We start from the raw sequence: 15,411 nt of genomic DNA, 5'->3' as shown, positions 1-15,411 counted from the left end.
TAGGGCCTAAGGTCCTGAAATTTGGTATGGAGGTACAGTGGGCAAATACCCCTAGGCGTTTTTTAAATTTTTGTGATACAGGCTTTTAGAATGGTTTTATTTGAGTTTTTTGGCTGTGTTATAGCAAATGTATTACTGTGTTAGTGTGCCGTGTTTACCACGTCTGGGCATGAGTCATCACAATGGAATGCAGGGCATCAACCAATAGGCATGCAGCTTTCCTCTATACTTCTTGCTGATTGGCTGTTGGGATTTAACTTGATTAACACCTGCACAGAGCATTTCCACCTGCACAGAGCATTTCTTGCTGATTGGCTGTTGGGATTTAACTTGATTAACACCTGCACAGAGCATTTCCATACTGACAGTATGTCTTTATTCAAGTGTTTTGGTTGGTATTTCAAGCTTTTCTGCTCCAGCATTGGAATGCGGGGCATGTAACGTTTTTTTTGAAAATCAACAGTTTGCATTATGCAATTAAAAATCCTAACCAATAAAGTAGGGAATAGCTATCCAACTGTTGTTTTAGTTGTATGTTGCTTCATATTATAGTTATATCAATGTAAATCATTGTTTTCCCTTGTGTTTCTCATTCTTTCCCTGCCATGTCGTAAAATGTGGTGAACCCATCGCTGTATTTGCTCCAAAGCAAATATTGGCCTTTCTAGTTCTTACATGTAATTTCTCCGTAGCTACTTCCAATAGATAAATGCGATGAAATGTCAAGCGCTTTTGTAGAAAACGTGTCTGCAAAACTTTCCAAGATAGATTGAGTCAAGAAGGCGAATCTAGAAAACTAAGCTTACTTCACCTTCAATACATTGTACTTGGCATAATGTATCTTCGATGGTATGTGTGTCTGAAATTTTCCATAAAACATAAGATTTTCTTATAAATGTTTTAAATAGAAATCTTAGACACATGGATTTAAACCTCTAAATCCTCTGGAAAACCGTCGTTTCCAACATACTGTTAGAAGCTTTTTCTACCTCTATGGGTTCGTCCTAAAATGAATTCTCTTCCCGTCCCGGACATAACCGGTTTTGGCAGGGTTTGCGTCATCACGGGTTATCTAATTTGAAAGCTCTGTGATTGCCATAAAATTTGATTAAATCCGGCCGACCACTGGCGACGTAAAACAATGCGGAGAAATGGAAATCACACGGAAGGGACGGAGGAGGACTGAATATTCTTTTAGTGAAAAAAAAATTAGATAAAAACCCTTGCGACAGTTCCACAAAATTTGTGGAGCAAATATGTGTATCATGTGTATTATTAGATTGTTGTGATTTGTATTGACTATTATGTGATACCCAGCATCAATTCAGCCGTATAAAGGCTGCGACTGCACGGATACTGTTTGGCCAATAAAAAACATTTATTATTATTATTATTCATTATAATTATTATAAAAACACTTCATCTCCTTTTTTCACCAAAAGAAGCATCTTTCTGTTGCATCTTTGTTATATATAGCAAAAGGATGTAATGTAATAGAATAAAACATCAAATGGCAATATAACTAAAATCTAGGTTAATTGCGTTTTTAGGGTAAATAGTTTTCTGGACTAAATGAATGTGATAAATAATCAAATCTATTTGTATTCCCTTTGATAGAGATGATAACAAGAACCAACATTAAGTACGTCCGCTGAAGGTTTTCCAGGTAATGCGATTGTCAAGAAAACTGGCACTCAAGCATCTAGATATATCTTGAAAAGATAATTCATCCATTTCCTTGTCAAATGTCTTCTGGAGTACAGCAAATAAAGTGATAGAAGAAAAGAACCCCTCCTGGAATAATCCACACGAAATGGTTGCTAAAATGAAACGTAAAAATAGCAATGTAACTACAATTTATATTATCGCGCTTTAGGTGGAAAATGTTTTATTAACTTACTTGTATTGAACAAGAATATCTATTTATATGATTTGTGATAGATTAGATAACGGATCCAAACCAATTCCATTCAGAATAGAAGAAAACAATCCTTGAGTATCTTTTTTCTTGGTGCAGAAAACAATCCTCCAAAGGAAACAGTTGTTATTGATACATTTGAATATCGGATCCAATTTCCGCTGGGTAATCCGATAGGTCTTCCGGGACCTGCCATCATGGCGGGTCAGCACTTGACGTCATTGCCGTGACCTTGGTTGTAAATCGGCGGAAACAAACAGGAACATCACCGCCGGTATCGATCCGCCAGAACCAATCAGGGATAAGTGGACAAGCACCGGGTTATTGCATCCAGAACTGTGCCTATATATTGTTAGCCAGTGTCCTAACTATGAGACCGAAAGAAATAGATTATTTCAGACAGTTACAGCAATTTCTCCAACCTTTCGTCATTTAGAAGATCACCAAGAAACTGCATTTCCACTAAGATCACAAAACCCAATTATGCAGGATGTGGGACTATTCATATTGCCTTAAAAGAAGAAGTCGAACCCCATAATAGCCAGCGTAGTAGAAGAAGTAGAAGTTTTTTCCAGACAGTTGTTACCTGTCTCTTATTACTGTATTGCAATGAGTATTATACTTGATTGTAAAAGTCCTTATGCTGAATGGGTTAGGGTTAGGATCAGGCACGGTTCTGGATAGTCTCTATCATATCCAGAACTGTGCCTATCTAGTTCTGTGCCCGAATGGGTCAGGGTTTTAGGATCAGGCACGGTTCTGGATAGTCTCTATTGCATCCAGAACCGTGCCTATCTAGTTCTATGCCTGAATGGGTTAGGGTTTTAGGATCAGGCACAGTTCTGGATTGTCACTATTGTAATTTGTACTCAGAACTGTGCCTATCTATTTCTATGCTTGAATGGATTAGGATTAGGATCAGGCACAGTTCTGGATAGTCTATATCATATGCTTAGTTCTTATGATGAATGGGTTAGGGTTAGGATCAGGCACGGTTCTGGATGGTCTCCGCGTATCCAAGAACATACATTTGCTCAAGGAACGGTTCTGGATACGCGTAGATCATCCAGAACCGTGCCTGATCATAGCTTGCAATAGCTGCTTTCCAAGGGGACCCGGCATCAGGGATAAGTGGACAGGCACCGGGGCTGGGACGCCGCGATGGCCCTGTTGTCTCTAGAACCGTTTCCACATTGTCGTGTAATAAAGTTCTTCCTATTTTGTATACCCCCCCCCCCTTCACACTAGCAACATTATGTAGACAGCAGTTGAGTGGCCAACGTTCTGCGATCCATGATTTTATATTTGAAACATGATGCACGATGCAAAAGTATGATTTAAAAGACAACAAGACACACAAAGAAGTCGTTCTGTGTCTATGACATTCCAAATATGTCAAATAATTTTAGTTGCCCAGTGGTCGCATGGAAAGGGGGTTTTGAATAAACGTTGCTTTTGCGCTGAAATTTGCAAACACTTTATCTACACAATCTATCTAAATGTCCGTGATTCGGAATAGGATTAGCTGTTTTCTGTACCTTTTAGTGTCTTTTCTAATTAAAAAGGAGTCGTGCATATAGTTGCCTATTTTTGCCTTGTGAGAGTTGTCACATCTAAAGATGCATTCAAATCACCGTTGGGCATCAGGTCTCTTGAAATGTCTTGTATATGAGCGATCCCTAAAAAGACAATTTGTGCCGCAAACACACACACATCGCAAAAATGACACCCAAGCGATTTCTCACCCCCAATAACAGAAATGAGCCCAACACGTGTAATGTTGATGGGCCCGCGGAGGCGACAGTAGATTGGATCTGCAGATCTATCATAGTAAACACAAGCTGCCTGTCAGAACTGCAATTTCTCTGCAGCGCGAAGAATCAATATACAGGGGAAACAATTCACTTCGGGGTGGGACAGAGGTGGAGTTCATCATGGTGGGAGGCGAAATGTTTTTTACTTCAAACTGCCTCTTTTACCATCGCGAGAGAAGGCAATGACCAAATTCAGCGTACCACAAGTTTTTCTTTTGTTTCTTTGCTCACATAATTATACTGTCCAAATACCAGACTCTAAGTAAGTCCTTCTAAAGCAATAGCTTTTGTTACAAATCACAAGAATTCAACACTAACATTTGTCACCACCATCTCCTAGGCTAGCCTCACAACTAACTTAGTTAGGCCCCAATTCAAAAGTATGTTTTAGAAGACAACACATATCGCAACAATGACCCAAGCGATTTCTCACACCCATTCAGTGCAAATAATCAATACGGGGGAAACAATTCACTTCGGGGTGGGACAGAGGTGGAGTTCATCATGGTGGGAGGCGAAATGTTTTTTTTACTTCAAACCGTCCCTTGCACAATCACAAGAGATGGGAGCCCACTATTGTACTTTTAGACTCTTGTAAACAAGTAGCTGTGAATAAAGAACTTTGTTATTCTCTCATTCATCAAACTGATGAAATCATTTACCTCACACATACAAAACTCACTCTAACCTAAACTAACCCTAACCCTGCCTATGATTTTGACAAACAGGTAAGAACATCGCCCAAATCGGACACGACAAAACAGTTTTTTTTGCTGCTTGTATTTTTTGTGGGTCCTCTCCTTACCTAACACGTACATGCCCATGGTGTTGACCAACAGGCACAAATCTCGCTCACGCCGGACACGACCAGACATCGCCGTCCCGGAGCCTGCTGCAGTTCGTGGACGATCACATTCACTCCACGGGGGAGCCCGACCTGCGGTACCTGGACGGGGAGGTCCCCAACTGCACCCTGGCCTCCATCCTACAGTTCCCGCCTGATCCCATGCCGGCTTCCGTCCGCAGGTGAGCTTTTTTTATATATTTTTATTATTTATTCATTTCAACACCAAAAAGCAAACCTTGCAGCAGGGATGAGAATCCCTGAATTGGAAGAGTTTGCGTACAGAAAAAAAAGTTACAATAGGCAAGGCAAACAATATATACACACCCTCATATACACTATAATACATAAAAAAATTGTACCAAGAAAAGAAATATATATACAGATGAGGTTTAGGAAAGATAAAACTAGTGATGTGACAGTTCTTTGTTGTATATTCCAACATTTCATGACTCATCATCATCATGACTAGACATGGTGACCACACATTCAAATTATTTTATGCCACCACCAACGCAGAGGACGAATACAGGACAAGAAAATACTCATTTTCACTTGAGATAAGTGAGGAAAGACGTGTAAGGTGCCTTTGATGATTAGTCTAGAAGTTTTATTCCGTGATGGTACATGCATGTACCAAGCTTTTGAATTATCGCGGCTATAATTTCCTATTAAGGTATTCAACTTAGATCTTACGAATGTTTGATAAGTGTTTATTGATGATACCAAATGTGCATGTTTTATTTTAGATCAAGTTTTGAGTGAGATAGTATTGTACTAAATCAGCAATTCAGTGATTTATATGTAATAACCCATTCATTATCTATCATCAGGAACGGAGGGGTCCTGCTGCATGTTTTAGTGGTCGTGTACATGTTTTCTGCCATCGCCATCGTCTGTGATGACTACTTCGTGCCCTCACTGGAGACCACCAGTACAAGTAAGGCCGACTTTAAAGACTGCTTAGTGACCAAATAATGGACAGATCGCTCAACGAATTTCATAGACAACCTAAATTATTTCACATTTTGTTGTCTTTTATGTCTTTTATCACGCTTTTATTCCTTCATATTCTAATTATATGAAATCAGATGTCACTTACATAAAGACTGTAGAGACAATGATTAATATTCATCCAAATCTCCTCGTCCCATTGCCGTGTCTTTTCCCCATGCATACTTGATATATTGTTTGTTGCAACATCACGATGTTTGGTCTGCAACCACAGGACTGGGCCTGTCACACAACGTGGCCGGGGCGACGTTCATGGCAGTGGGCAGCTCCGCACCTGAACTGTTCGTGGCCATGTTGGGTAAGACACAGTGGTCGTTTTTCAAGCCCATATCACACACATAGCTGACCAAATAGCCTCCAAATCTTCTCCAGACCATGGTTGGGAGTTTTAAGAGCCCCTTTCGAGAGTTAAACCCCTTTCACACAGAGTCGACCATTGAATTGCTTCCCGACCTTATCCAGACCTTTGTTGGTAGTAAGTCGTCAGCCAGGTAATCTTTGGTTTGGAGTTGTGCGAAGTTGACTGTTTAAAAGTCATCTACGCCATCTATGTATTTTGACGATGCAAGATCTGAAAAGCATGTCAATGCCAAAACATTGTCAGAACTATTCGACGATATGTCTATAAACGTGTTAACAGGACTGAATACTAAAGTTGTACAAAATTCTTTGATACATTGATAGATCGACATTATACAGAAGTTGCTTTGTTTTAACTACGTCTCAGATTATGACAGTTTATTGCAAATTCATGCCCGAGGGCTAATTGCAAGAACATGATAACAACAGTAAACAGTAAAAATGATAGTAAGTAATGCTAATGCTACTTTAGATATGCATTTGTAGTTATTGTTGGATTTATTATGTACAGCTCTGCCTGTATAGCTGAGATAACAGCACCTGTACCGTGTCTAATCCAACATTGCGTCATGTTTAGGTGGAGACAAAGCTCACGACGCTTCTCAATTATTTTCAGATTGGGAAGATTGTATCTCAATGTATTGCACCTGACTGACGATATGGATAAGAATATAATACAGCATTGTGATGAGCACGTCATTTTAGAAGATTAGAAAGATTATGTCATTGTGTCATCTAATTATCCCATAAATCTTACGATGCTCCTCAAGGTTTGCAGGTTGAACGAGATTTTATCTGGACTGGATCCAAAATACAATTTACTTCAGACGTCAGTTGTGAAGATTGGAAAGTAGTTTTGACTGACAATAATGATAAGAATACAATGCAATACAGCACTGTGATGAGCACGCTACTATATTCGATTAGAAAGATTGTGTCGTTGTGCTAATCTAATTCTTTCGTTTCTGACATGCACATAATAAAAACAAAGCTTACGATGCAAATATTTGGCGGATGGATGTGTCTTTTTGCTAATCTGGTTCTCCCGGTTCCCCCATGCTGTGTTTATTTTTGCTAATCTGGTTCTCCCGTTTCCCCCATGCTGTGTGCAGGGGTGTTCGTGACTAAGAATGACGTCGGTGTGGAAACAGTAGTGGGCTCCGCCATCTTTAACGTGCTCGTCATCACCGGGCTTACGGCGCTCTGCAGTTCAACGGTAAGTCGCTGGGTGTACTAGTTAGAGATCATTATGTGCACAATTACAAAATAACTAAGGTTGTTTTTTCCTTGGACCGCATAATACCGCTGACCCCTTTATTTAGAGTCGGCACGCTTCACCCTAGGTCCTAGATACTCTTATAATTATAGAGTGCAGGTTTTGCAGCTGTGTAATGATATTGGAACATGAAATCATTAAACGAACGGACCAAGAACCAAATTTAAAAATCAAGGAATGGGTACGCAAAAAAAAAACAGTTATGCCGAAAGGTAGTGGCTTCAACCTGAAACGTTTGACCGTTTCCAAAATCATATCCAGTTGCTTGAGTAACTCTTTTGGCGTAGCCTATTACCTGGATGTCTAACTTTCAGCGACGTATCAAGGAATGGATATAAAATGGCTAATAAAAAATTGATAAATTTTCTTCGACTGATTTCCTTTAGTTGCTGAGTCTGTCCTGGTGGCCGCTGTTTCGTGACTCCTTCTTCTACCTGATCAGCGTCGTCACCCTGGTGCTCATCATTTACGACGAGAAGGTCTACTCGTGAGTTAAACGTTTTATGTCTCATTACGGCGCGGACACATTTGTCCTAGATTGTAGTAGAACGGGCATGACAGAACCACAAGAATCCATCAAGAAATATAGCTTTTTTTCATGGTTGAGTTTTGTACGACACATTCACGACAATCCCAAGATTGCATTCAGTTTGCAATCGCATGACAACCGTAACATGGACTGGTGTACAGAAGGACCAATGCATTGAAGATAGTTTGTATCTTAGATACAATAGTTGTAAACTGGTGGCTTCATTTTCCTTACTTGTCAGATCTTTTATTCCCCATATCAGGTACGAGGCGATGGTTCTTCTCGGCATCTACTGCCTGTACATCTTCATCATGTACCTGGACCCCAGGATCAGCAAGTGGGCAACCGACAAGGTAATATATAGACTTCTAGCACTTAGCATTAGAATATAGAGTTCCAGTATGCAATACTCATGTTTTTTACTCTATCGACCACACTTGGTCACATTTGTGCATTTAGCCCATCTGGGCAAGAACATGCCTCTGGACTAAGAGGTTGGGAGTTCGAATCCCGGCTGATGTCGCTCACCCAACATGCACGCTACTGTTTAGGGTCGCAGTCCTTAGGACGGGACGTTAAGCCGTGGTCCACTGTTCATTGTGCTTAATTGTCAAAAAGAGTTAGGGGAATGTCCCCGGTACAATGAAGCTGTAAATACTGTACATAGCATCTGTCTTCTCTGCCAAGACCAGTGGAAGATTAGCTCTTCAATGAGCTAAACTGGTTCGAGATCACTTTTTTTAATCACTTTTATGCATATCATTGTAACTCTGTGTGATAATACCAGGTGAAAGGCTGGCACATGAGCCGGGAGTCCTCCGCTCTGCTCGCGATCAAACACAGCGCCAACACCAACCCGGACAGCTACCAGACACTGGAGAACGAGGGGGAAACTCCGGCTGAAACAGATGGCAATATTAACAAAGATGCCGCTAATGGTAGGTAACCTCTTATAGAGCCTTATAGTTTAGCAGACTGTCCCGGTCACTTTGTACCTTCTAACGGCCGCCAAACACAGCGCCAACACCAACCCCGACAGCTACCAGACCCTGGAGAACGAGGGCGAAACTCTGGAGGAGACAGACGGCAACAAAGATACAGGCAACGGTAGGTAATCTCTTGTAGTTTATTCCCCTTAGCAGACTGTCCCGGTCACTTTGTACCTTCTAACGGCCGTCAAACACAGCGCCAACACCAACCCGGACAGCTACCAGACCCTGGAGAACGAGGGGGAAACTCCGGTCGAAACAGAGATCAGGCAACGGTGGGTAACCTCTTATAGTCTAGTCTCCTTAGCAGACTCTACCAATCGGGCTTAATTTGGGGGGTTGATTCTGACGTGTTTTGTTTCTAATGGCATAAGCTATTGGTTGGCCGCCTTCGTAAAGAAAGACAAGAAACCAAGTACCGAGAACCAGACGGCAGCGGCAGCAAAGATGGCGGTAACGGTGGGTAGCCGTTCGGTCTCCTTAGCAGACTGTGCCGGTCACGTTGTACGTTCTAATGGCCGCCAAACACAGCGCCAACACCAACCCGGACAGCTACCAGACACGGGAGAACGAGGGAGAAACTCCGGCCGAAACAGACGGCAACAGAGATGGTGGCAACGGTAGGAGGATCTGGGAAGAAAATGAAGTTAACAGAATATTTGCTTTCGGCTCTGGGCTATGTTCTCACATGGATGGTACCATAAGACGGCACCAGAAAAGTATGTAAAATGGGATCAGTATGTGCTTTTTACAAGTATTAAAGGACTTTCTAGCGTTTAGGCTTAAAACATTATGTACAGTGCAGGTGCTATCACATGTTGATAGGCAAACACACTATCAGTTGTCTCGTCAGGTTCTAGCTTTAACGTTGGTTTTTTTTCAGTGGAAAAGAAAGACCCCGAGAAAGCCCCACCTGCCGAGCCCGAGAAGCCACCGGTCCCCCCTCCTGACGCCCCTCGGGCCGCAGGCGAGGGGCCACCGAAGAGATCCCTGCTGACGGTCCCTGAGGGGAAGCGGAAGATCGCGTTCTTCCTGAACTTTCCGATCCACGCCGTCCTGTACGTGACGATTCCCGACTGCCACGGTGAAGGCACCAAACATCGATACCTCCTGACGTTCTTCATGACCACACTGTGGATCGCCGTCTTCTCTTACGTGTTGGTCTGGATGTCTACAATCATCGGTAGGTTGTTTTTATATGTTATTTGTATTATCTGTAAAAAGTATGCAGTTCAGCATATGGCTGGAATGCCACACGGAAGGCACCAAACATCGCTACCTCCTCACCTTCTTCATGACAACACTGTGGATCGCCGTCTTCTCTTACGTGTTGGTCTGGATGTCTACAATCATTGGTAGGTCGTTTTTGTATGTTGAAAACAGTCTTATTATCTGTAAAAACAAGTATTTAATTTTTCTGTGGCTCCGAGATATGTTTTTATACCTCCTGACGTTCTTCATGATAACACTGAATCGCCGTCTTCTCATACGTGTTGGTCTGGACGTCTACAATCATAGGTAAGTCTTTTTCCTATGGTATGTGTATCATCTGTAAAAAGTATGCAGTTCAGCATGTGGCTGCGATGTCCTGTACGTGACCATTCCGGACTGCCACAGCGACGGCACCAAACATCGGTACCTGCTCACCTTCTTCATGACAACACTGTGGATCGCCGTCTTCTATTACGTGTTGGTCTGGATGTCTACAATCATCGGTAGGTCGTTTTTGTATGTTGTAAACAGATATCATTTATACCTCCTGGCGTTCTTCATGTCATGTCATGACGACAGGGACAGCGACGGCAGCAGACATGTTGGTCTGCATGTCAACAATCATCGGTAGGTCTTTAACGTAAAGGGCAACAAATGTATGTGTTATGTACGTACTTTGTCCAGAACTGTGATCCAGACCATTTTGGATAGTCCATGCGTATCCAGAACCAAATGTAAATGTTTCAATGTTTAGCTAAATACATAACCGAAAGTCCTAACATATGTCCGTGCTACTTTGAATTATATACTAACTACTCCTCAGAGAGTTATCAAATGTCTTTCAGGCCTAAAATGAAACAATAGAGCTTGTGTCTTCTGCTCTGAAACACTTTATTTGTCCCTACAGGTTTTTGGAAATGTTGCTTGAATATAAGCTAAAATCGTCAGAAACGTCTTATATGATGAAGTGGAGTTTGTCATTTAGATTTTGCATTATTTCTCTATTAGAAAAGTTGTATATTTCTACCATCTTTGTTCCGCTAGGATTCACCATCGGCATTCCTGACGAGATCATGGGCCTGACCGTCCTGGCGATCGGCACCAGCATCCCGGACGCGCTGTCAAGTGTTCTCGTCTCCTCATCAGGTCAGCAGATCTGATACCTGGGATAAGTACTTACATAAGCACATAGGGTATTACTGTATTGCATGTACTCGTTCCAATACACGTTTGACTGCATGATTCGAATTTTTATGTTTTTGTTTGCTATAAGAAATGTTACGTAGAAAGCTATGGATCGCCAGAGCCAAATGGAGGTTCTATTCCGAAAATAGAATATCCTGGGAGAGATCCTTCATGCTGAAGAAGTTTCTTCAAATATGTTACGATGTCATTTATGATAAAATGACTAAAGTAGATAAAAACCACTGTCGCCACTGTGGCCAGAACGCTGAGGCAAACACCCCCAACCTTCACCAACGAATTTATGTCATGGATCCGTCGATGAAGGTTAGACATCATCATCATCATCATCATCATTGGTTTATTATTATTCACAATAAAAACGGCCTTGCAGTAGTAACTGAATTGCACCGTTCCATTACAAACATTTTAAAAGGAAATTCCGACAGATTAAAATATATACAGGTTAAAATAGACAATGAACTAGCAGTACAGTGCAACATCGTTCGAGCTATTGTCGACGCCGACAGGAAGGGTTCGACAAGGATATAATCATAATATTCCATTTACACACTAACAAGGAGTTTTGCCAGCGAGGGTTTTGCGCTAGTAACGTATCGCTTAGTTCCGCTGGCTTGATGGTAATGTGAAGAGTTCCGTAAGTGTCTACCGTGCTGCTGGCCTCGGGTCTGTGGTAGCCAGGAGCAGAACCGCGGCGACTGTCTGGCTTTGATGGCGAAGTTGTAGCACAAGTCACGTCTGCGAGTAGCAAGTGATTGTAGGTTAAGGTGCTGCAAAGCGCCTGCAGGTATTGAGATGCGCAGGAAATAGTTATTCAAGCAACTGGATAGATTTTGAAAACTCTCAGTGAAGTTTCACTGACTGATGCCATGGAGTGCCCGTAATTCGATCTAATGTCATCCAAAACACTTTCCTGGGGTCTGAAGATTCAGATTTCCTTGTTCCAGGTCTCGGTGACATGGCGGTGTCCAACTCTCTCGGCAGCAACATCTTCGACATCCTGGTGTGCCTGGGGCTGCCCTGGCTCTTCAAGTCGGCCGGCGGGTTCGTTTGTTTGTTTGTTTGTTTGTTTGTTTGTTTAAGGAACATCCAATATTAGTGACAATACAACCACTACTCTTCCTGAAGTCCTCTTACATACATTGTCAATTACAATCATTATAACTACTATTTAGATTCACTTCTAACTACTTTGAAAAAAAGTTGTATTATTAATATTTTCCATCCAATAATGGTAAAATAATAATAATACAATGAAAGTCATTAAAGTAACTTTAACGTCAATCAATAACTTTATTAAATTTTTCAATTCGACACATCATAAGCAGGGATTGGCTAACGCACCCCTGAATTGTCCTCCGATTTTTACAAAGGGTTGATTAAAAATCAAGGCAATTTAAATAAACACATTATGTACAGTCAACATCCAAACTAAAACAGGACAGCCGTGGGTTGCCATAATCACCTATGATCACTATAGAGTCGTACAGTACAGTGGCAAAATACCTTTTCAGACGTTGAGTGTAGCTCTGGGCAAGATGATACTGTTCCTGAGCTGTCTCCCTGTAGCATTTGCACCTTCAGGGGGAACAAGGTCGTAAAGAGGGTCCAGCGTAGCTTCGAAGAGGTTTACTGCTGCTGACTCCCTCCTTTCCTAAACACTATTAGGTTCGCGGTGCACATCTATGGCGAGAGCATCATCTACTCCACCATCACCCTCATCAGCACCGTGTTCTTCCTGGTTGTTGACGTGCATCTGAACGGCTGGAAGCTGACCAAGTCTCTCGGCGTGACGTGCCTGTGCGCCTACGTGTTCGTGCTCACCCTGGCCATAGTGTACGAGCTGAACATCTTCACTGCACACCTCCCCATCTGCCCTCTGGATGCTGACATATAATCATGTAAATATGATCTTGAAAGTTCATCTGTGTTTGGTAGAAGTCATTATGCAGCAAGGTTAAACTGTAATTTCAGCACAAGAAATTGGACTCACCCAAATTGTTCATTCCTTGACAAAGACTGGAGTTGTACAGTCGAAATATTGGGTCCCAATATTTCTTGTGTTGGAAATTGCAGTTTAATCTTGCTGCATCATGTAAGTATGAATTATAGTTAAAGTTATGATTAAAGTTAAAACTTTAGATCCAACACAAAAAAATTCTCTCACTTAGAGCTTTTCGACCAGTCACTCTGGTCTTCCTCAGTAGACTGACCCAGTGTGGCTTGTCACGTGGCTTCTTTGAAGTGTGACGTCAACACTGGGTCAGTCTACTGAGGAAGACCAGAGTGACTGGTCGAAAGTTCTAGGTGAGAGAACTTTTTGTGTTGGATCTAAAGTTTTAACTTTAAACATGTAACTGCCAACATGTACACAGATGAACATGACGATATAGTGAAGCTACATAGCATGAGTGGATTAGGTACGCTTCAGGTGGTACATATTTAAAGAGATATTGTAGAATTTGTGGACGATATGTAAATGAATGACAACTATCTCTGTAAAATTGAATTAGTGGAAGATATTATGTAAAGGAACAGTGACTAGTGACTCTGTAAACAAAGATTCAAGCACAATTCTATGTTAAGTCTACCAAACTGTAGATGCTGCTAGGAAAGTAAGAGACAAAAAGGCCACCACACAACAAACAACAAACAAAGGTAGTGGGGATTCCTGTTTATTATACATACATCTATCGTGTCTAATAGCTAGTCTTGGAATCTCTTAAGCAATTGAAAGCTTATCGCACCAAAGAGAAGTCTTTTCTCGGTATGTACAGTATGAAGTATATATGATGAATCAGAACCGACTGTACATATTAACAGGTTGTTTAATATTCGAACTGGGTAATGTAGTGGAAAAGACACCTCGCCAAATATACTCAATATGACCAACAAACAAACGTATTAGTAGTACTCTAGGTGTAAGCCAAGTATTAAGCAACATATACATATAGACATTTCATCTCTGCCTGCTGGCTTAAAGCTATCTTTTAGAAACGATATCATATTAAATGCAGTTGATCACAGTGCATACACAGTGCATACACATCAATGTAACAAATTCCTGCTACTGTAATAAATAAAGCAAATTCATTGCTCTGAACAATTGTTAGATTGCTTCAATTATTTTAGGATACCTAAGGATACTAAGTACTAATAATGATCTACTAATAATGATAATGATTAGTCAATAACAACAATGACCTAAAATCTACAATCAGTTATTTTATAGAATAATGAATTAAAATTATATCTTTTAAAATCACATCCAGGTGTCTCAACTAGGAAACTCCAAAACTCAGTTGAAACAGGTTTAACAACATGGGCCCTATTACAATCTTTATATACAAAAGAAAACCCTCCGTATTCAGAGGTGACACAACAGACCTAATCTTTATCTACCAATAGAACCAATCACTGGATTTTTTTTCCTTTTCAATTTGAGCCACCTCTTTTGGCAGCAGGCAGGGAAGTTCTTGTACAGCTTCAGAAGTTGTTTGTATACGATGAAGGAAGCAATGGTTGCACCAATCACTGCCAGGAGAAACTAGTTCTGATATCCAATCGACTTTCTCGTCAGTCCATGGGCGATAGGCCACCGAGTTTTTGTTGAGATCGCTGTTGCTTTGTTTTATGAACACTCGTATACTGTGCACTCCGTACAAGCTTAAGATTCCCGATAATCATACACTGAACACAAACACTATGAACACGGTCCGTTGAAAGGATCCGAAGAGTCATGAACTCAACACATAACACCGTGAACACTGTCCGTCGAAAGATTCCCGAGAATCATACACTCATCACAACATTAACACCGTGAACACGGTCCGTTGAAAAATTTCCCTAGAATTCTCCGTACAATGAACCATACATATATAATACATACTGCTGGGTACTTGGTCCGCTGAATCATACAATAAAAAGCACACTCATTACTCAGCTGTTACATTGGCGTTCAGGGTAGCGCAAAGGCCGACGGGAATAGAACAGGTTTCGCAAACTCGAATGCGTTCGCAAAACCGCTGCTCGACTCGATAGAACCCCAAGCCGGGGCTAGCGCTAGCGGTGATAACTTCAAAAAGATGACAGGGTAGGAAACACCTACCCGTGAACTGCGTTACCAACTGGGGTGGCAGCAAAAATGTGACTTAGAATCACGTTCGGTGTGAAGTCCCTGCCTCCCCAGACTCAGAAAACAACGATATAGTACATTTTAGAGATATTGGGCACAACTACACTTTCCAAATCT

At 41.4% G+C, this 15,411-nt stretch overlaps 1 protein-coding gene across 1 annotated transcript in view; it reads left to right on the top strand.

Moving 5' to 3' along the window:
• The window catches only part of LOC109463510 (sodium/potassium/calcium exchanger 3-like), a 15,541-nt gene extending 2,485 nt beyond the window's left edge, over positions 1-13,056 (top strand). The window contains exons 2-11 of the mRNA XM_019760343.1: positions 4,572-4,758; positions 5,410-5,516; positions 5,805-5,888; positions 7,063-7,166; positions 7,613-7,705; positions 8,543-8,693; positions 9,628-9,927; positions 11,001-11,102; positions 12,107-12,203; positions 12,828-13,056. Of these exons, the coding sequence (XP_019615902.1) occupies positions 4,572-4,758; positions 5,410-5,516; positions 5,805-5,888; positions 7,063-7,166; positions 7,613-7,705; positions 8,543-8,693; positions 9,628-9,927; positions 11,001-11,102; positions 12,107-12,203; positions 12,828-13,056 (1,454 nt within the window). The remainder of the gene's footprint in view (positions 1-4,571; positions 4,759-5,409; positions 5,517-5,804; positions 5,889-7,062; positions 7,167-7,612; positions 7,706-8,542; positions 8,694-9,627; positions 9,928-11,000; positions 11,103-12,106; positions 12,204-12,827) is intronic.
• Positions 13,057-15,411: the final 2,355 nt, after the last annotated feature.

This window comes from Branchiostoma belcheri, unplaced genomic scaffold (genome assembly GCF_001625305.1).
Source record: "Branchiostoma belcheri isolate BF01 breed outbred unplaced genomic scaffold, Haploidv18h27 scaffold127, whole genome shotgun sequence".
Taxonomy (NCBI): Eukaryota; Metazoa; Chordata; class Leptocardii; order Amphioxiformes; family Branchiostomatidae; genus Branchiostoma; species Branchiostoma belcheri.
Note: the sequence above shows the minus strand (reverse complement) of the source record. Positions and strands in the feature narration are given on the sequence as shown.